This window comes from Carassius carassius, chromosome 18, assembly GCF_963082965.1.
Source record: "Carassius carassius chromosome 18, fCarCar2.1, whole genome shotgun sequence".
Taxonomy (NCBI): Eukaryota; Metazoa; Chordata; class Actinopteri; order Cypriniformes; family Cyprinidae; genus Carassius; species Carassius carassius.
This window is the reverse complement of record NC_081772.1, coordinates 16,943,774-16,965,921: the sequence shown is the minus strand read 5'-3', so window position 1 is coordinate 16,965,921 and position 22,148 is coordinate 16,943,774. Positions and strand designations below refer to the sequence as shown.

Genomic DNA, 22,148 nt, shown 5'->3' with positions numbered 1-22,148 from the left:
CTGGTTGGTGGACTAAGGTGGCCCCGTACTACACCAAAGCTTACCAGGAGATGTGGGTTGGTGTAGGAATCATGACTTTTATGTACTACAAACTGTCATATGGAGGTGAGAGGTTACAGTTGAACATTTTTCAATCCAATAAAGTTTATTTGTATAGCACCTTTCAAGAAGCTTCACAGGAAATTAAGTTTCTACAATATATTTAGTAGTAGCTTGTCAGTGGTGACTGTCAAAATGATGTACATCTTCTGGGCATTGCCCATATTCATAGACCATTTGTTATACAATATTTTAGAAACCAAAACTTTTCGTGTTGTGTACAAGGCAGCACACTTTTTATTTTTTTATTTTTTTTGGAGCTTGCTAATGTTATTATTAAAATATTAATAATAATATTGCTGTTTTGCAGGAAAGAAGAAAGCAGTGCAGTCAAGTAAGTATAAGCGGTTTTAGTGTTATGATTCTTTCTCAACTTTGGGTGTGACATGAAAAAGCTGAAACTTTCATAAAGTTTTCTTTTTTAAACAGTTTTTACTTTTTTCTTTTTTTTTTTCTTTTGGAATGTGATTTTGAAAAAGCAAAAGTTCTAAACCAGAGGCTTCCAAACTTCACTCCGCAAGGGAGTTTTAGGTGTTAGGTAGGAAAAGTTTAGAGAAAGCAGAGTAAACATGATAAAAAAAATAAGAGAAACTCTAGATATTTTTTATTAAATAATATTGTACACTTTTTTTTTTAAAATAACTTTTCACAGTATAAATGAGGGTTATGTTATATTTTCTATTCTGTAAAACAGGTTGTCACTTCCGATTCAGTTTTTTTTTAACTGTGCTTCATTAAATATGGAGCTGTTTTTCTCAAGATGCCTTCAAAGGAGATACCAAAAATGATCATAGCCAATGCATATGCAGATTGATAAATACGTTTTTTTTTTTTCCTTCTCCCTAACAATCTGATTCTTAACATTCTGTTTACCTTAAAAGGTCTATAGGTATCACCATCAGGTCATAATGGGGGTTTGAAAGTCCCTGGTCTAAAATCTAGTATAAGGCATTGTTGAAAATGCTAATCTATGGGACATATAAAGAATCTTTCTGTATCCAATGTGACTTCCCTTTTCTCACAGAGCCTGCTCACTGATTAGCCCACCGGAGCGTCATTCCCCATGTCCTCTCTGTAAATCTTCCCCTGAAGAACTTCACCTGGATATCTGTATTGTGTTTTATCTGAGCAATAAACTGCTTGATTTGAATCACACTATGGAAAATTCACTGCTTTGTAGTCTTTCATGCTGTCTTGCAGGAAATTCATATCAGCTAACATGAAACTGTTTCATATTAACTTATGGAATTAAACTATTAAAGCAGTCCTGCCAAAAGTGTTCAAATTCCTTCAGTACTTGAATATCAGATACAATCGTTTATAGGACACAAATCAGTGTTTTTTTCTGAGTGGATGTTAAATTTATACTCCAAATGTTCATTTGATTTGATTGATTGATTGATTGATTTTTATTCTAGACAAATTTTATGCTTAATTGCATGCAGTTCATGTTATTGATCAGTAGTGGGTGTTGAAGAACTGTCCTTTAGATTTAACTCTTTTAGAAATACTTAAAAGCTCTAAACATACAAATTGAAATAATACAAAACTATATATATATATATATATATATTACTGGAAACTACTGCGTGAAAGTGTCGCAATGTTGAACATCTGAAATATAAGCGTGTAATAGTCCATGTTGCCATCATTGAACACCTGCAAGTAACGCCATTCCTAAAATATAAATACTTTAAAGCTTCCTAGTAAGAAATAATGTGATTCATCGTCAAACTAATGGCGTAATACCTAGCTGATTTTCATAACTTCGAGACTTTAATGACTACACATGCAAACATCCATAAGCCACTAAGCTCCACATTCCTGTCATTCCAGGTCTGCGCCTGCCATCAAACACAACACAAGAATTCGCCTCAGCCAGATCGGGCTGTTTCGCTATACTTGTATCGCTTTTATTTTGGTGCTTTAAAAGCTATTACACCAATATCCTACTACATTTAGAGGAATACGCGAGTTCTGATTTCGTTTTCTCCCATTCGCTTCGTGTATCGTAGTGTTTCACCAGGCTTCGGCTAGCAGGCTAACTCATTTAGCTATCTGGCGAGTTAATCGATACTCCGCTGCTTTCACTACACAAGGATACGAGGAATACCTCATGTGTCTTTTCTAAAACATTATGGCATATATCTACACGTGACAAGTGAGTATAAGTAGTTTTATCCATCGACGATGTGTAGTCTCAATGTTTGTTAACATTTACGTTACTGCAAAGAGATATATGTTTTTCTGTTCGTGCTAACTGGCTAACTGATGTGAGAGTCGTGTTGAAACGAACAGGGCGGATAGATGTTAAAACCAACGGCTTTAAATGTGACAAACGTTTAAAGCTCTCAGTTTGGATTCAAAACACGATGTATATAAGCGATTTATAGTGAGGAGAGAATGAGTTACGGCATCTCAGCGGGTGTTTAGAAACATCCAACATCTGCCATTTCACAGACAGTTGTTATTCCAGTTTAGCGAGTCTTTTAAAGCTTCTCTTTAATTGTGGTCAACTAAAGGACACGTTGCTTGTAACGATAAAGCGTTTTTTTTACAGTAAAAGAACAGGATTCACGGAGTCGTGGCCTGATTGGGCCTGTGTTTGTAGGTGTTGTGGACATTTATTTCATGTGTCAGTGATTGAGCAAATGAAGTTGTCTTCCTGATGTACAGAGGGCTGTGATCTCGCGTGGATGTCGTGAAAGGCAAAAAGTGAAGCTGAAGACCAGATGTTCCTCTGACACAAGCAAAAATGATGCCTGTAAGTATTCATTCGAGCCAAAACAATGCCTATTGTGTCTTTATTGCTCACATAGTTATGCATCAGTTTGATTCTTATAAATTTCTGTGTGATTATAGTATTTATATGTATTTATAAACAACGTACTCATTTGGAAAGTACACAGTATCTTGGTTTGGTTTCACACTAGTGTGAAAGTCTTTGATTTGTTCATTTCTGAGAGAGAGGTATTGTGGGCTGCCTAGATCCTTGCGGGGGATCCATAATGGGGTTAATTTTCGGAAAGCTGTGGATGGGATATCCAGAGTGCAGATACACTGTCTGTACCTCATGCTGTGCTGTTTGTGGTTTCACTGATTTTAAGTACAATACGTCTGTTTGAGATGGCAAACAACCAGTTTTCATTACAGAACAGTATCAAAACAGAACGTTATTGTGTGACAAGTCTTTTGTCAATCCTCTGTTGAAGAGCTCCTTTTTTCTCCATGCACTAATGTCAAACTGTTAGATTTATGATGCTAATGTGCTTCTGCTTGTTAAGAGAGTGTTTTTTTCTTCCGCCTAATGGCTTAATAGTTTCAGTAATGCTAAATCATTATTGACAGCTTTGTGTCCCTCCCTCAGATCTCAAAGGGTTTTGGTATTTGATGCTTGGCAACACGGAAAACATACAAATGCGTTCATGTTTTTATTGCTCTTTTTTTTTCAGTTTTGAACACCATTCCATTTTTGTAGGAACTAAAGAAGGGAAGGATGCACATCCATCTAAATATATGAGAATTGTTTTAAGGCAACCTTTTTTGAGTAAACAATTGTTTGCAAAAACTTCAGTACATCAGGTCTTTTTTTTTTATTAGTTTTGTGCTTTTAAGAATTTTTTTTTTAACAGAAAATTAGTGTGTTGTCATGAGTACTAAGAGACTCTGCAGGTGAACTGTTCTGAGATCACACATTAACTCTAAAGGACGCTTTGTATGATTAAACATTAACATTATTGCGCACATTTAACTAACAGAATTTTACATTTATCAATAAAATAGTCTTTTACTGCCTTCTCTGCAGATGTGGATCATCTGAGTAATTATTCGGTTATCACAGTGGAATTAATCACTACCTACCATGCAAACCTTAACTAGAAGAATCCTCGTGGTATTCAGGTGCAAGGCAAATCTTGTATGTGTAATTGGGGTAAACCGTGTCAAGTTTTGGAGGGCTTTAGCAGCCCCTACCGTTTTTCTTTTTTAAAGGGTACATAACATAGAGTTTCACCTAATCTCATGTTAATCTTGAGTACCTATAGAGTAGTACTGCATCCTTCATATATCAAAAAAGCCTTTAGTTTTATCATATTTATAAAAGAAAAATACAGCTTTCTGATTCTCTCTGGGAAAAGCGGAGCTATAATACTGATGTTTCGTGTTGTTTTCCATTAACATATATTCACTTATGTGCTGATTTCCAACAAAATACAGAAATCTGATGCAGTTGTACTTGATGATGGCTCCATGTTTTAATAGTAAAACAATGTGCAAATCCAGTGTCAACTTGGGCCTTCGTCACTCGTAAAACATTCGTCACTCAAATGACCAGAGCACACAAAGGCATTGATACACTCCGTTGCTGCCCCGGAAAAACAAACTGCATCCACTGTTCATGTAACACTGGGTTCTTGGGGAAGCTGAACACGGTAAACTGAACACGCGGGCGCGCTTTTCCGGGAGAAATGCTCATATAAGGAGTTCCACCATCATCTACATCATTAAATCTACGATGGAAAAAAACTGCCGAAACTTGTACCAACCCGGAAGTAAAATTCTCGGCACAAAAATTCTCTGTCATTCTTCCAAATTATTATTTTTTTTAATTTTGACCATGTTTAGCATGAGAATCCATCTCTTTAACAATGTGAACAACTCTGAATACACCAAACACCATTGTACCCCCCCCCCCTTTAATTCACTGATAAATTAATATAAAATCATTACAAGAACCTAGTAACCCAATCACCTTGTCAAATTCTATATGTATTCTCATATTTCAGTTTTCTTCTGTAATACGATTCTAATGTGTCCCCAAACTGAATTTATCAGCAGAAAGCAGATTTTTAGTCATGATTACCGTCCTTTGATGACATCTGATTAATATCCTGTTTTGCTGTAGTGTTGAAGGGATCTGATTGGTTGTAAATGAATAGAGTAAAATGTGATTGTACTAATATGGATTATTGAGAAAAAGTCCAGTTCCACACTTGTAGGTTAAAAAAATAAATAAAATTGTTTTTTTATTATTGTCATTGTTGTTGGATGAGAGCCTAATTTCGGTATCTTTCCTGTCTATAAAGTGAAAAGAGTACACACTTTTTATTCAGCAGTAGGCAGCAGGTAGGAGGACTATGAGGTACCGTATACTTCATTTTTCATGTTATGTCTCAATTGAGCATGCAAGCCTTTCAAAGTACATTCTGACTGTGACAACATATGGATGATCTATTCTAGTGGACCATTCTTTTCAGTTGCTTACCCAAAAATTGGGGCTGTACGTGGAACTCGGACTGTCTGCAATCTGGAGCAGAATGTGGAAAAGTCTTTGGTCTTCAGGGACAGTAACACTGTTCTTTTGTGGGTGGTTTGAGTTTATAACATTGTTTTAGCCAGAAGTTTAGTTTTTGCAACTATTGTGATGTTCTTGAACTGCACATGTTTTCCAAGATGTTTAAAAGGGAAAGATGCAAGTTGCAACAATATAAAGGTGAGGTTGCATCAATTTGGACAAAATTTTGCGGGCAAGAAAGGTCCATTTTCATTATTGTAGTGATGCAAGAAACACACAGAAGTCACTTTCAAACCAAGCAGCACAGCGAGTTCACATAACAAACTTGAACCTGATGTAAAATATAAGTGGGGGTATTTTACTCGCATCCTTACTCAAAACTCCCATTTGGGAGGATTCCTAATGAAATGGCAGGATTTTGTAAAAAAACAGGATGGTAAACGTGACTCCGCCTTAACAATGTAACATACTAAGTCAACTGTTGATGGTCTAAATTGACTTTTTACAAGCTAGTTGTTAGAATGTTTGATTTGTTTGCTTTTAGCTTAATAGCTTAATTGCAAAACTGCTTTTACAACACCATTCAAACTATAGGCTTAATTGTTGACTGTTGATTATCGGCAGCAGCTTTCAAACAAAGTATGTTAGGTTCAGTTTCCTGTTTTCCAGTTTGCTGAAGCCCCTGCACCTTCTCCCTTTGCTGATGTTGGCAATGTAAAAGTGTAGCTACAGCCTCTAAGCTGCCTGTGCTGCAATTGGCTGAGAGCCATGGAAACAACCAAACGAGGGGTAAACGGCAAACTCACAGCAGGGTGTGGTTGAGTTCAACATAAGGTTAGAGCTGTGCATTATATTATGGTCCTATATTATGTAAATGTACTTTTTGTAAAACCATCTAGATTGCACCTCAGGGGCTACACAGGTGTGCATATAACTGCTACACCGAATGAGTGATGAAGAATGGAATGTGTTTTTATTCTTTAGTTTCTCTAGAATACTAAAGACATCTTCAGTCTGCATAAATGAACTATGAGAAAGCAGTTTTTTCCATAGTCAGCCTCTTAGAAACTGTAAAGGACTCTTAGTTTGAGACTGTGATGAAGAGCCTACATGTCGTTTAGATCACAAGAGACCTCCTCCATGACCTAGATTACTGTATCCTGCTTGGAATGCAGATGCATGATGGGAAATGCCTACATATGTACTGCCTAGTGGCTATTTGTATCTGAGAACTAGAGCAACGTGTAAGCCAAGAATCTGAGTAGATGAGAAGATCTAAGAGCATACTTCATCAAACCTCAGTAGAGGTCAAAGACACACAGACTCTAGAGACACATCCCCACACGCTCCTGTGGTGTATAATAAAGTGCTTAATTTGTCTACTGTTTACTGAAGAGTGCCATACACTGGTGCGCTGAAAACAGGGTCACTGATGCATTCAGAACCTGCGCCACAGTCTCTTTGGATTGTCTAAGAGTGCTGGTTGGCCTTGTGGATAAGTGATGAGTTTGTTTACTCCCTTTACCTGCCACGCAAGTTAATAACTCCTGTGGGTAAATTTAGCAAGCTCTGATACATCGGTGCAGTGCTAGATATTAATATAGCGAACACACACACACACACAGCAGCTCTGATGCTTTAGTTCGATGATATAAGGTTTGGTAGAGGGATTTTCAGAGAGAAAGAGAGAGTGCAGATCAGTAGCACCATTTTGAACACTTAATAGTGCTCATTGATTTTGTTGTCAATTAGGGGTGTGTGATAGTCTGCGATAATATTGTAATTGTTTTAATGATGCGTGAGAGGACATTGTCACTGCCTGTGAAAACAGTTCCAAATAAAGAGAAACAGAACCATTGTGCATCTCAGCGCAACACAAAGCTGTGTTTTGTTACTGAATGAATCTGCAGTTTTGAACAAATCATTGAGTGAATGATTCAATGAACCATTCATCAAGACAGTCACACTTAATTTCTGAATGAGTCACCTGATTTGAATGAATCATTAGAATGAATGATTCAATGACTCACTCATTATGACAGAAACATGCCACTGTTTGCTGGAAGATTTAGTTTCATCTTTAAAAATATCATTCAGTATTTTATTATTCAAAATTTTTAAAACTTCTCTCAGTATTATTTAAGGACCTCTGAGCTGCATTAAACAGATAAAATGCTTCTAAATGACATTTCAGATGCAGTACAAATCTGTCTTTTGTTGGCTATGGTATCATTTGATAGGTAACGTTCCTATAATGTCTTATTATTTTAATGTGATGTAACAATACATTTAAGAATTTGACATAAGATGACACATACTTTTATACATATAAGTATACAAAAAAATGCCCCGGAATTTTTTTCTTCTGTCAGTTACACTCACAATTACTTTAAATAGTATGTACAGTATTGTTAAACATAAGGGAGTGTAAATGGGTGTGTCTGAAAGGAAAGGAATGAGGATAGTCTGTTATTGCAGCAGTTTGTTGCATAATCAAAGATAAAATCCTTAAATGTCATCCTGCACTCATCTCTATTCTTTCAGGTATGACCGAACACCCTCTGCAGAGGAAATTCTTTTATGAAAAAAATAGGTTACAAACAGTATTAAATGATTTCTAAATAAATGAACACTTTGTTTATAAACCTGTTTCTCAGTTTATTATAAGTTTATTTTTAATATTTAAAGTATGTATTTTTTCCAGCCCCATAAACATTATTTTATTTATAGTTTAATTTAATTAAGGACAGCAATTTTAAGGGCTTATTTTGATCATTTGTAGTGTTGAGCTCCCCACTAGCATGAGGAAATAACTAACATAAGCAGACTTAGAAGTTTGTTTGCAAGACTGCTGCTTATTGCTCACCTTTTTTTAAATAGGGTTTTGAAGTCCTTGGTTTTTCTGTGTTGTTTTTGTCAGTTATACCTATGGCTTAAACTCACAAACACTCTAAAAAATGCTGGGTTAAAAATCTGATTTGCTTGGTTATTTGGCAACCCAGTGCTAGGTAAATGTTGGACTGAACACATGCTGGGTTATTTTGTCCCAGCTGTTTGGGTTAAATGTTACCCAACATGCTGGGTTGTTTACTTTAACTCAACTGTTGTTTAAAAATTATTATATTGCTGGCTGGAAATTAAAAATCACACACCGCATTACTAGATGCAACAGCAATAAGGAAAATATGAACGTTTATTAATGAGCAAGAACACCCATGGACACAAATATAAGACAAATTGAATTCATTATGGTGAATACAGCAGTTTACAAATATTACATACATTTAAACTCATTTAACAAGCATTTTAGAAATAAAAAATGTATAGTTTCAGCTGTCAGTGAGCTTGACCCAGCCACTAACCCAACGGCTGGATAAAATAAAAACTTTCCAGCACTGGAAGAAACAACCCAACAGGCTCAACCCAGCTATTGGGTTTAAAAAAAAAAAAAAAAAAACAGTGTTTTTTTTTTTTAGAGTGGACAAACCTCAGCTGAACCCAATGTGTCTGTTGTGCTAGATAGCATTCCTGTTTGGAGAAAGATTCATAACGCGTCACCTCAGTGCTCTACTCACTATGAATTCAAAGCATTGGGCTGATCCACAGTTCCTCAGTCTGCCATTCTGCCCGTGTGTGTATGCACATGTCCTGGATGTGTGTTTACTGGGGGTTTGACATCTAATCTGGAGTGTTTCACACAGTAGGTGTCTGCTTTAATTAGGGCATGTTGATCATGATCCCGGTCCTGCCCCTCTGCATTCTCATTTAGTGCTCTCAGATGCAGCTGTTCGTTTTCTTTTAACTTTGAACTGGGAGTTTCCAAGCTGTAAAATGAATTCTGATCATAGTCATTATAATGATTATGAATATTGTGCCATTTGGTCATATTACATTATCACCCACTAGTTTCTTTTTGAAATTGGGTTTTGTGTTCTGGTATCTAGTAGTTGATACCAGTAGTTGATATATAGTGTCTTATTAAATCTGGTCTTTAGAGGCTCTTAGAATTGTTTTGACACTTTCTGTTGGGACATGTGGACACATTCATGTTTATATTTCTAGACTTTTCCCTGAGCTGGAGTAACCAGTGCTGATCAAACAGAGGAACTGTCCTTTTATAAGCTTTTGTGTTAGTGGCACATGAATGTGTTGTCAGAAATGTGAGGTTACCCTGCATGTCGGGTTGCCCCACAGCTCTGTAATGGCATCAGTGTCCCATCCTCTGTAAGCGAGAGAGCGTGCCCTTCTCGTCTCATTTCATCCTCTCTGTGGGTGTGACTCAGGCAGCCAATGAAGACCAGTGTATTGAGCTGCTAACACGCTGGTGTTGGGGCAATTTGAACTAGTAGACACAGCCTCATCTTCCGCTCTCTTTTCTGTAGTTTTTCACTTTATTTTTTGAAAGACAAGTGTGAGCTAAGAGCATTGATTAACCCCCAGAATCATGTGTTGAATGTTTTAGAAATGCAGGAAACTGTGCACTTACACTAATGTTTTGAGTTATGAAATGTCATATCAAATAAGCCGTTCTTCTAAGTTGACTATGTAAAGCATTTGTTCTAATGCTGTTTTATAGCGCTTTTTTACAATCATCTTCTGGTTTCCAGAAATGTCTTTGTTTTTTCTCATTGGTGGACTGATCCTTCAGTTCCTGTTACATGTTGATGATATTTTAGAATTATTTATATGCTTTTGTAGTAATTTGTAATAGTTTGAATTCATATTTATTTTAATTTTGCTTTTAACTTTAGTAATTTTATGTGTGTTTGTAGTTTTATTTGAAATATTTTTGTTTATCTTTAATTTTACTTCAGTTTTAGGTTTAGTCATTTTAGTGTTTCAACTCAAACTTGTTTTATTTCAGGGAAGCATTTCTACTTTTTTTTTTCTTCTAATTTTTATTTTTACGTTTTACATTTTACATTTACAAACTGTTTTAAATCCAAAAAATTTTTCGTTAACAACTAAACTATGTATAGAAATGAAACGGTTCTTTTAAAATCAGTTCATTTCAATGTTAGCATTAATTTGGCTACAGGTGCCTAGGCCTGACATACTGTGTGGAACTTGACCGGTCTGGCTTTAAAAACAAGATAAAACAATCAGTCTGTAATTATTCAAAAGCTGTTGTTGCTGTTTCATGTCATCCTTTTTTTGTCTCTCTTCCTACTCCCTCTTGTCTTGCCATTAAACGCATTACAAATGCACTTTTTTCCTTGATGTTTCCTGCTTAACTGTCATACTTTGCATAGAGAAGCTCCTGAAATATGAATGGTGTCTGTCACAAAGGGTTTGAATCCGGGAGGACTGAGGAGCTAGGTACTATATCGAGACAGTCCTACTTAAACCTCTTGAAGAAAAACCTACTACACTCCTGTGCTTTTAAAGATACTTTTTTTTTTTTTTAGGGGACTGTCTATGATTTATCAAGCACTTTCTCTAGAGGCTGACTTTCTTAAAGCTCTCATAGAACCCATTTCATCTTGCATAAAATGAAATATCTTTTTTTCTATGTTAAGATATGCACCAGACAATACACTTACTTTAATTACTTAAGTAAAAAAAAAACTTGAATTAAGTATAATTACAACCCGAATTCCGGTAAAGTTGGGACGTTTTTTAAATTTTAATAAAATGAAAACTAAAAGACTTTCAAATCACATGAGCCAATATTTTATTCACAATAGAACATAGATAACATAGCAAATGTTTAAACTGAGAAAGTTTACAATTTTATGCACAAAATGAGCTCATTTCAATTTTGATTTCTGCTACAGGTCTCAAAATAGTTGGGACGGGGCATGTTTACCATGGTGTAGCATCTCCTTTTCTTTTCAAAACAGTTTGAAGACGTCTGGGCATTGAGGCTATGAGTTGCTGGAGTTTTGCTGTTGGAATTTGGTCCCATTCTTGCCTTATATAGATTTCCAGCTGCTGAAGAGTTCGTGGTCGTCTTTGACGTATTTTTCGTTTAATGATGCGCCAAATGTTCTCTATAGGTGAAAGATCTGGACTGCAGGCAGGCCAGGTTAGCACCCGGACTCTTCTACGACGAAGCCATGCTGTTGTTATAGCTGCAGTATGTGGTTTTGCATTGTCCTGCTGAAATAAACAAGGCCTTCCCTGAAATAGACGTTGTTTGGAGGGAAGCATATGTTGCTCTAAAACCTTTATATACCTTTCAGCATTCACAGAGCCTTCCAAAACATGCAAGCTGCCCATACCGTATGCACTTATGCACCCCCATACCATCAGAGATGCTGGCTTTTGAACTGAACGCTGATAACATGCTGGAAGGTCTCCCTCCTCTTTAGCCCGGAGGTTGATTTCCAACAAGAATGTCAAATTTGGACTCGTCTGACCATAAAACACTATTCCACTTTGAAATAGTCCATTTTAAATGAGCCTTGGCCCACAGGACACGACGGCGCTTCTGGACCATGTTCACATATGGGTTCCTTTTTGCATGATAGAGCTTTAGTTGGCATCTGCTGATGGCACGGCGGATTGTGTTTACCGACAGTGGTTTCTGAAAGTATTCCTGGGCCCATTTAGTAATGTCATTGACACAATCATGCCGATGAGTGATGCAGTGTCGTCTGAGAGCCTGAAGACCACGGCATCCAATAAAGGTCTCCGGCCTTGTCCCTTACGCACAGAGATTTCTCCAGTTTCTCTGAATTTTTTGATGATGTTATGCACTGTAGATGATGAGATTTGCAAAGCCTTTGCAATTTGACATTGAGGAACATTGTTTTTAAAGTTTTCCACAATTTTTTTTATGCAGTCTTTCACAGATTGGAGAGCCTCTGCCCATCTTTACTTCTGAGAGACTCTGCTTCTCTGATACAAAGCTTTTATAGCTAATCATGTTACAGACCTGATATCAATTAACTTAATTAATCACTAGATGTTCTCCCAGCTGAATCTTTTCAAAACTGCTTGCTTTTTTAGCCATTTGTTGCCCCCGTGCCAACTTTTTTGAGACCTGTAGCAGGCATTAAATTTTAAATGAGCTTCCATTGGTCTGTGGCGTTTATTTAATCGGTGGATGTGTTCTGAAACTTCTTTGACATGCGATTTTTATTGATTTAATTTTCCCCAGGTTCGTTTCTCATTCTACGACGGTCAGAGCATAGAACAACATCTCCTGAATACACTATGTCGAATAGCTGAGCTGGCATTAGGGCTGCACAATTAATCGAAATTAAATAGCAAAGGCAATAAATCGTGATTAGGCAGAAGCTGCGATTGTCGTGCGTATCTTTCAGTGAAACACAGTTCTGTGATCAGCAGTATATCTCCATTCGTAAGCCAGAGAGCAGTCTTGTGCTGAAAATACAGATATGCCCTGAAGAAGAAATTGGCAGTATATGGTTTATCGGAGTTCTTATTATTATAATTTTCATCATAATAAAGTATATCTGTAATTAAATGCTAATCGACATAGCCATTATCAATGCTTAGAATACATTTAAAGGGATCATATGATGCTGCTAAAAAGAACATAATTTTGTGTATTTGGTGTAATGCAATGTGTTTGAGGTTTAAGGTTAAAAAACACATTATTTTCCATATAATGCACATAATTGTTCCTCCTCTATGCCTGAAACGCGTCGATTTTTACAAAGCAAAAATCGAGATGCCAGCGTGTGTGTGTGTGTGTGTGTGTATGTGTATATATATATATATATATATATATATATATATATATGCGCGTTGTGTAAAGAAACAACAAACAAGCCTACTCTACACTGCTTAAAACTCACATTTGAATTATGCATTGGCATATTATTTAAATATAAATAACGTACTTACAGGCTGTGAGTCAGATGCTCCAGACTGTCCCTGCAACGTTTGAACTGGCCAACTTTATAGAAACAGCTCTTGTGCCACAGACGCAGTGCAGGCTACTGGTTCAGGAAACAGTCCTCATCCTCCATAAAATGCGCAGCACACATCTAAATATTTAGGTTGGAGTGTTCTGGAACAGTGTTGAAATACAACTTATCCACTGATTTCTAGTTGTGCCATCTTTGGGAAGGCCAAACACGTAGTTTCACTTTCACAACGAAACACACAGCAACTCCACGACATGGCAGCAGCGGTAACAGAGAGAATAAAAGTTACGCCTTCTTTCTTTGCGTGAACATTTGGGTGCAGTAATGCAAATCTTCCCACATAGTGATGTAGAGATGTCGGGGCGTGTTACAATGAGCCATTTAAGGTTGGTGTGGTTGACACTTAACTTTTATAAAGAATATCTCTTTGGATTTGAGACTTTAGTCTTTGCAACTTTATAGACCTTCTTTATGCACCAAGAGCTTGTAACACTCCAAAGAGAAAGGAAAAATTTAAATCGCATCATATGATCCCTTTAAATATTGTTTGCCTTAATTATTCTGTTTAAGAAGCCACATCATCTCACAGAAGGATTTATTTATTTTAAATGTGGTATTTTCACATGCTCTCGATGGAGCAGCATTACTAAACAGAGCCATAGTTCACTGAGAAGATACGCAAACAACGCAAATCGATTTCATAATACTACGATTATATTGTCTGCGATTATGAATGCGATTTTGCATAGCTTGTCAGAGAACTACGGCCCCGTCTAGTAAATGCTGCTCCACCTGAAAACAGGTGACGGAGATTTACTGCTAATCACAGAACCGGCTTTACTGACAAAATGTGCATGACAATCGCAATTAATTGCATTCGATTTATTGTGCAGCCCTAGCTTGCACAAATATATCCGCACCTGTACGATCGCTTGCGGACAGACTTTAAAAATTCAGAGAAAGCATTTAATTCCTAGCAAGAAATTGCAATGAAGGTTGGTGTGGACGACCCTTTTCAAACTTCTTTTTGCCCCCTAACGAAGAACGAAAACTAACCTCGTTTGAAGTATATCGGGGCCTTTCATGGAAGCACTTGGTATTTCAGCTTTTGGACAAAGTTGTCTTGCAGGAACATCATAATTGTAAGTATTTTTTTTATCAGTTTTAGGTCGTATATTTACAGTGAGGGATTTTTAGTTACCCAGAGTATCATACATCATTGATGTCGACAAACATCCAAGACTTTAGTCCACACAACCCTATCCATAATGGGTTGAATACAGCACTCCATTTGGGTCTCATGTTACACAATTTACGGTTATATTTTTGCAGTGAACATGGTAACTGTGATGTCATAGTGAGGGTCCCCACACATTTAATGTAAGGTCTGCTGATTAAAATTTATAGTCACACCTAAAACATAAAGGGAAATAATCACAGTGAATGTATGATGTCAGTTCTCTGCCAGTATAAAAATTAAGTTAAGCCAGTCTTTTTAGGGTCTGTCTTTCGAGGGCTTCAAATGGCTTTTGAGTTTCACTGATTTTATTCTCAAAAGAGGATAATTCCAGGTACTAAAATCCACTTTATCATGTATTATTAAAATTCGTCTCTCATTCGATTTCCATTATTTTTATCTTAATGATTCAAGTATTCCATCTTTTCTTGGCCTTTTAATATGGCAGCATCAATAATACATAAATGCAACTTTTTTTCCCCCCGTTTTTGGGAGTAGAAGGTTGTGTCAGTGAAACACACAGTGGTCCAATTTTAAGAAGACTTTAAGTGTGTTCATAACATTTTTTTTCTTGCAGTATAATTGAGTTTGGCAATTTTATAATTGGCTCAAACTTTATCAAACTGGGCAATTGTAATCTCTTAAAAACTCCCACAAAATCTCTTTAGTTTAGTCACGGAATTATGTGTGTTCTAAGCTGTTTTGTTGATTCTCTCACTCATGGTTCTTAAAGGTCATGATAATAAAAAAAAAACCTTTGTAATGTACAGAGCATGGTAATCTGATATTTGTCCCATCCTTTACCTCATGCACACATCAGCTGGCTCTGGTCTGGGGTGCAGCCATCCGCTTTCTCAAGGGAGCCTTATTCTGGAGGGGACTTGGTGACGCACCCTTCACGATTCTGAGGAGAGAAGCACCCTCCCTCCTTTGGCTTCCTCTGATTTTCTTTTTCTCTCACTCACACGCTCTCTTGCTCTCAGCAGTCACACAGCTTGCTTGACTACTGAAGGCTTTTCGCTGCAGGACCTTTGCCTGCTGCTGTTTGCTGAGTGGGTTCAAATGAGACCCATTCAAAGGATGTGTTTGCTGTAGCGCTACGAGCGATTACTGCAACATGAAGAAGTTTGTGACTATTGTTCTTCGAGGCCTGGTCAGCTTGTCTATCAAACCTGAAGATAAAACCTGGAGGAAGGAGCATGCCCGGCAGCTGAAGAGAGAGGCCAGGAGACGATGGACGGCATCTAAGTGGGGAAAGGTGATGCAAATAGATGTCCTGCTTAGAGATGAGAGGCGGAGCATGACAATACTAACCTGTGCCACTCTATTACGGCTGGACAGAAAACTCTTTTTGGTGTTTTCATGAAATTTTCATCACAAGTAGTTCAGGTAGTAAGCCAGTGCTAGTAACATTTCACATTGCATTGTCTATATATTAATTTAGTGAGCAATTTGTTTATTCTTCTCAGAAGTGATGACCATATGAGCTACTTTATTAATCCAAAATTGTTGCTGACCGTATTGTAAAGTGTATATAGTACAGCCTTTCAATGAGACTATAACTCTAATCATAAAATGTAGTCTAGTTCTTCTGCCAAAAAATAACCAATCTCTTGCATGGTTTCATACACCCTGTGCCAAGACAGTCATTGGATTCAGTTCTCCATCTCTGTCTGCTAGGCATTGTCATATTGCCCTTTAATAGAATTGCTTTAGTATTATGGATCTTGATTGGATATATTAAGATAGCAACAAGGGAGGGGAGTTGTGGGGCCTGCAAAGATTTGGGGATGTTCTCTAGATGTTCTCATCTCAGCTGCCAGAAGCGGTGATTAATCAAGTCAGAGTTGACTGTCTGGACATCTGAATTATTTATGCCCCTTTCCTTTGCTGAAAGGAAGAATTCAGTTTTCTGAGGTAACAATTATTAACTTTTCAAGAGATTGAAATTATGAACTGTGACATGCAGGTTTTTTTCGTTTTCGCTTTATTTGCTGGAGTGCTGAAGTGTTGTGATATTTTTTACCTGCTTAAGTATTTCAGGTGAAATCAGCTTTAGCATTCAACATTTGAAGACATTTTATATGAGATACTGGTTTCAAATCTCATATAAAATGTATTCAAATTTTGAGCTCTAAAACTGATGTTTACTCAGGCAGATCTCTCCATTTCACAATTGCAAAAAAGGCAGCTGACGATAATGTTGCAGGACTTGGTTCTTACAGATACTCACAGATGAAGGGTTTGAAGATAGATAGTTTAGATGTAGCCTGGAGCTTAAAAGTTGATGTACTATGCATAGCTTAAAGTATATTTATGATGGTCCATGTTAATGTTTTTTACAAAAATGACCTCAAATGTACTTTGGTGCATATCTCGCCGCATTTCTCTGATTTAAGGTTTTGATCACTTGGTGGCACCAAGAGGATTTTTACATTTGGATGCTGCTAAGTCCGTGTATATTTCATGCTTTTTGGAGAAAAATCATCTTCCTTTAAAATTAAGCATGGTTTGCTGTGTGACAAAACAATATGCCATAATTCTCTGACTGGGTATTAACACTTTTCCCATTTCTGTTGTGATATCACTTCGACCTTCTAGGACACCATTTATTTTCTGTGAGGTGCGAACGGTTACAGAATTTAGAGCGGGAGTAATCCTGTAAAAGCAGTAAGATCAAGAAGTAGACAAGTTTTTCCCCCTATGATGAAAAGAAAAACTTTCTTTTGTGTGTCATACAGTCAACATCCAAGAACTGATGCTATTCTTCACACTGACTGAGATGGGGGTTTCTGCATCTCTATTGATCTTAACTGGGTAACAGATCACTTAGCTGGGAAGATCAGATTTCAAAACTCAACTGATTGTTATTTTTAATAGAAAACCACATCACTTTAAAGGGATATTTCACCTAAAAAAGGAAAATTCTCTCATCATTTACTCACCCTCATGTCTTTCCAAACCTCTATGAGTTGCTTTCTTATGTTGAACTTAATCTTTAATATTTATATATTTTGAAGATTGCTGGCAATCAAATAGTTGGTGGTTGGCATTGACTTCCATAGTATTTTTGTTTCCTATTATGGAAGTCAATGGCAACCAGGTAAGTATGAAGGTAAATGATGACAGAATTTTCATTTTTTGGGTGAACAATCCCTTTAATATTCTAATCATGATTTCAGTCCTTCAATGAAATTTCGTATCTTCATCCACAGTCATATTCATATTGGACATCTGTTCATTTCTTCAAGCTGGGCTATTTTGTGGTTTTCATACTTCTACTGTAGTCCTTCCAGATTCTGCCGGTTTTGTGCTCAGTATCCAGAAATTCATATCCCTTTTCCCCTTGTCTGTCTTTTGTCAGTACTATTCTAATTCTAAGGTAATTTTAGGATTTAAAGGGGTCATGAACTGGCTTTTTAAAATTATTTTATACTATTGTCTGAGGTCCATTTATGATGTTTGCATGGTTTTTAACATTCAAAAACATCAAAATCATATTTTCTACCCTGGTTTTGAGGCCGCTCGAGAAACACTCTGTTTTTATGGGTGTGCCGCATTGAAGACTTGGAAGTAAATGCCCACTGCTGTGATTGGATAATAGTTTTGCGTAGTAAACTAACTTTCTTTGTGTCTGTATGACAAGCTGCGTCCTTCATAGTTGGAGCCTTCTGTGACTTTGGTTAGACACGTAAACATAATCGGGACATATCAAGCGATGTCAAACAAGGCAATAGACCAATTATAGGTTTGTAAACATTGAGGATGTGCGTGCATCATGGTTGCAGAAAACGCGGGAGAGATAGTTTTATGGATAGAGAATTACATGGATATGGTACAGAATAGTTAGGTTTAAAAAGATTACAGATTAATATTGATTGGATGTAATTTTGAAAATGTTTCTCCACATATTACAAGATCTTGTCACCCAGCGATAAGCACAATTGTTCAATGAAATTGACGTTAGAAAGTGGGATAGTCTTACAGATCTTAAACAGGGATGATGGTTTTTTGGGTGGCATGGTGACTATTTTTGCAGTTCTGAAATTATATCTCACAATTCTAATAAGAAAACAACAACTCCTCATTCTCTCTTTCCTCCTCAGCTCTTCTGGCTGAGTTTAGTTTCGAATGGCACCTTTGATGACAGCATTCTATATAAATTATTAGCATTCCAATCTTGACATTTAAAAGGCACAAAAACATTTTTTTCTCTTATTCCATGGATTTAACCCATTTACCTCCACTTGTTCCCAGTGTTTTTCTACAACCACTATGTATGCGCAGCTGCAAGTGACATAACTGTGACGTCTACTCTGAATTGGTCTATAGTGAAAATATTTTTTACTCCCATAAGTGTGCTGGGCCATTCCTGTCGGATCCGATATAGATGGCACAGAATTGCTTTTCAATCTCATTTTCTCTGCAAATCTAGTGTCGACCTGTGTCTTGTTTACAGAGGAGTTCACTCTGAAATGAAGCGAACAAACGCTCAGTGTTTTACTCATGAGTAATAATATTTTAATCCAAAGGAAGGTTATGCAGTGACTGTGTTCTTTCACAACCAGGCACTACACAGTATTTTGTGATCTTCAGTGTCTTGTTTATTGCTTGATTGTTCGATCCGGTTTAGCGCCACTTATGTTATTTCCCTACTATGTCATGTGCGAATCAGTGGGCGGGGCATTGATATTCTTGTGTGTAGGCAGTGTTTAGCCTATCTATTACGTCTTGGGCACATTCCAGGATCTGACGTTCGCTGGTCCTGGTATCAATAAAAGCTTTTAAGTAAGAAGGATGTTTTCAGTTCTGAAACTTATAAGATATTCTTTTGTTACGATGATCTCTTTTATATAAAAAGGTCAAGTAAAAGTTGATTGAGTGCTACACTATTGTCTGTATTGGACCAAATAAATATTTAATAGACGCATGTGGAATGGGGAATGTGTAGAAAATTGTGTTCATTTAAATTCTGCGGAAATCTGCTGTTTTTTTTGCTATAGCTTCCTGAATCTTATCCATTCCATCATGACTTATTTCTTTCTTTAATTGTCTTCATCCTCATAAATAGCTAATTATTTTTTTTTCTTAATGGCATTACTTTAGATCAGAGGACTGTGGAATTTAGAAGAACAAACAAACCTCAAAACCTACTTTTCATATCTTTCTCACATGACAATATAACTCATTGAGAATTGAGCACTCTGTGTGTGTGTAACTTCAGCAGAAGTTAGCTGCGATCGGGGCTTGGGCTCAGATAAATGTCGTTCTGTTTGATGCAGTGACATTGCAATGCATACGCTGAATACAAAAATGCAACCCTGCATGTTTGTCTCTTGTGCTTCTCTGCACTGCTTGAGACCTTGACATAATGACAAACCTTACATTATCTGTCAGGCATGGTGAATTTATAAATAAGCTGAACAAAAGTGTGTTTCTCTCCCACACAAGCTTTTGTAATGCAGACTCATTGCTGACAGGTGTTTTCTACAGAATTGTTTTTCTAGCACCTGCACCCTCTTTCTCCTATTGGTCATTTACTGTGTACTTTATTAATCTGGATGTTTATATGTTTATTAATTTATTGTTTGTTTATATATATATATATATATATATATATATATATATATATATATATATATATATATATATATATATGCGCCATTTATTAAATAAATTTGATAAATGAGTTGACATCCACTTGAGTTTGTTAGATTTTCCGACCAATTTATTAAAAAAAAGCAGCATTTAAGCACTTTGAATCAGATGCTAGTATGTTGGGGGTTTTTTTGGTTGTTTTTTTGCATGCAGTCAGTGAGAAAAATGCAGTGGTCATGTATTTGTCTTTGTGCCAATTTGTGACAGTCATTTGACACAAACATTGAGTCTAGAAATAAAAATAAAAAGCAGTATATTCACTGAGTGGTGAGTACTGTTTAGACCAAGTTAGACATTTTCTTTGTAGATTTGTGGCTTAAATTGTTTTTGGTTTGTGTTTAAAGATAGTTAGGTCTTAAAGTAGTAGTCCTGTTTGACTTTTTCTTGTGAACCCAATATCCATGTTCCCTGTTTGTGTTTGCATTGTTTTAAATCTTCTCGGAGGGACTTTCCTCAGATTATCCAGCTTTTCAGCTGGTCACTTGGACCCACTTGCACTTGTGTGTTTTGTTCTCCCTGCAGTTTTAGTTTGCACCTCTCTTTGTCCTTCACACACACATTCTTTGTGCACAGCCTACATATTTCCATTCTAGTGTTGCTGCACACAAAATCCGTTGTTGGGTGAATGCACCAAAGAGTCATTTTGGTGTTTCGAAAAACCTTGTGTGGCCTAAATATTTCTGTCCTAGTGTTGCTTCACACAGAGTTCATTGAAACTGACCTGATCCAATTGTTGCTTTCAACTCCATGCACAAAAGAATGTCAGTATGGTGTTACTACATTTGACAAGTTTGCTTCAGCGTAAGAGCTCTTTCTTCTCCTACACACCTGTGTTTTGAACTGCCCTCCATTCAAGAGAAAATAATGCAGGTTTGGCCTTCCTGGATGCTTTAAGGGAAGAGGGCATTTACATGGGTTTTGTAAGAATTGGGTATGACGTATTGGAGTATTCATTAGTGCACTAATACTGCTAGGAGTGTTTTTATCCCACCCAACTAGCAATCATTGAGACTAAATCAAACTTCTGAGTCTAGTCTTGATGTATATTTGCATGTGTGTTTGTGTGAGCCATAGAAAAATGTGTGCTTTATTGTACTGCAATTGAGGATTGATGTTTGTTTGGGATTTTAGAGAAATTTGATTAAATGTTAAGTGATGCTCTGCCAGTTGACACTGCAAATTCAGCTTGACAAGTCAGTTGACATGCAAAACCTCAGACTGATTTACGTCAGGCACTTTCATGTCTTAACTTTCTTGTTAAAGACATTTAGTCTGTTGTATGAAGCTCATATTAATACAGTCACAATGGCTTAATTTGTTTTGCTTTTCAACTGACATTTATGCACATTAGTGTTCAAAAGAAGGATGTTTATGAATGAATAGTCTTGAGTTTACCAAGACTGCATTCATTTAATCAGAAGTAGTCAAAAACGGTAATGATATTAAATAATATTAAAATTTAATTATGATTAAATTATTTAAAACTTTTTAATTGTAATATTTGAATGTATTTTTTCCTGTAATGGCAAAGCTCAATTTTCAATGTCTTCAGTGTTGCATGATCAATCTAATATGCTGATATACAAAGCCAATATAATTTTGTATTTTATTTGAATTAATATTTGAAATCATTTGACAATGGATTAAAAAATAAATGTGTAAAATAAACATACTTGTATTTTCCAGTAATAAATAAATATTTAATCAAAAGGTAATTAAAAAGGAAGTAAACACTGTAACCAACAGGGCATTCAGTATTCTGGGAAGCTTGTGTGCATTGGGAATCATATTTTTCCAAATAAAGCAAGGGTAACACTCATTTTACACACAGCACATAGTGAAAATGACATAAATATAGGAGTGGACAAATGCATAAAGCACAGCATACCTATACACTATGCATCTCTTTGCTTTGTGCTTTGAACTGTTCTATGCGGAGCGCTTTGTGCCGCTCTGTATTGGAGCCTTTTATATTATAATACTTTTGCGCAATGAAAGATTATTAATAGCCTTTCTTGTT

General features: G+C 36.5%; 1 protein-coding gene across 3 annotated transcripts in view; it reads left to right on the top strand.

Annotated features, from left to right (window-relative positions):
• The first annotated feature begins 1,907 nt into the window (after window positions 1–1,907).
• The window catches only part of LOC132092559 (apoptosis-stimulating of p53 protein 1-like), a 52,035-nt gene continuing 31,794 nt past the window's right edge, over window positions 1,908–22,148 (top strand). Inside the window, exons 1-2 of one of the 3 annotated variants that reach the window (XM_059498839.1) lie at window positions 1,908–2,260; window positions 2,776–2,863. In XM_059498839.1, the coding sequence (XP_059354822.1) occupies window positions 2,855–2,863 (9 nt within the window). In that variant the 5' untranslated portion in view covers window positions 1,908–2,260; window positions 2,776–2,854. The remainder of the gene's footprint in view (window positions 2,261–2,775; window positions 2,864–22,148) is intronic. The other 2 variants (XM_059498838.1, XM_059498840.1) reach the window with 2 other exon arrangements.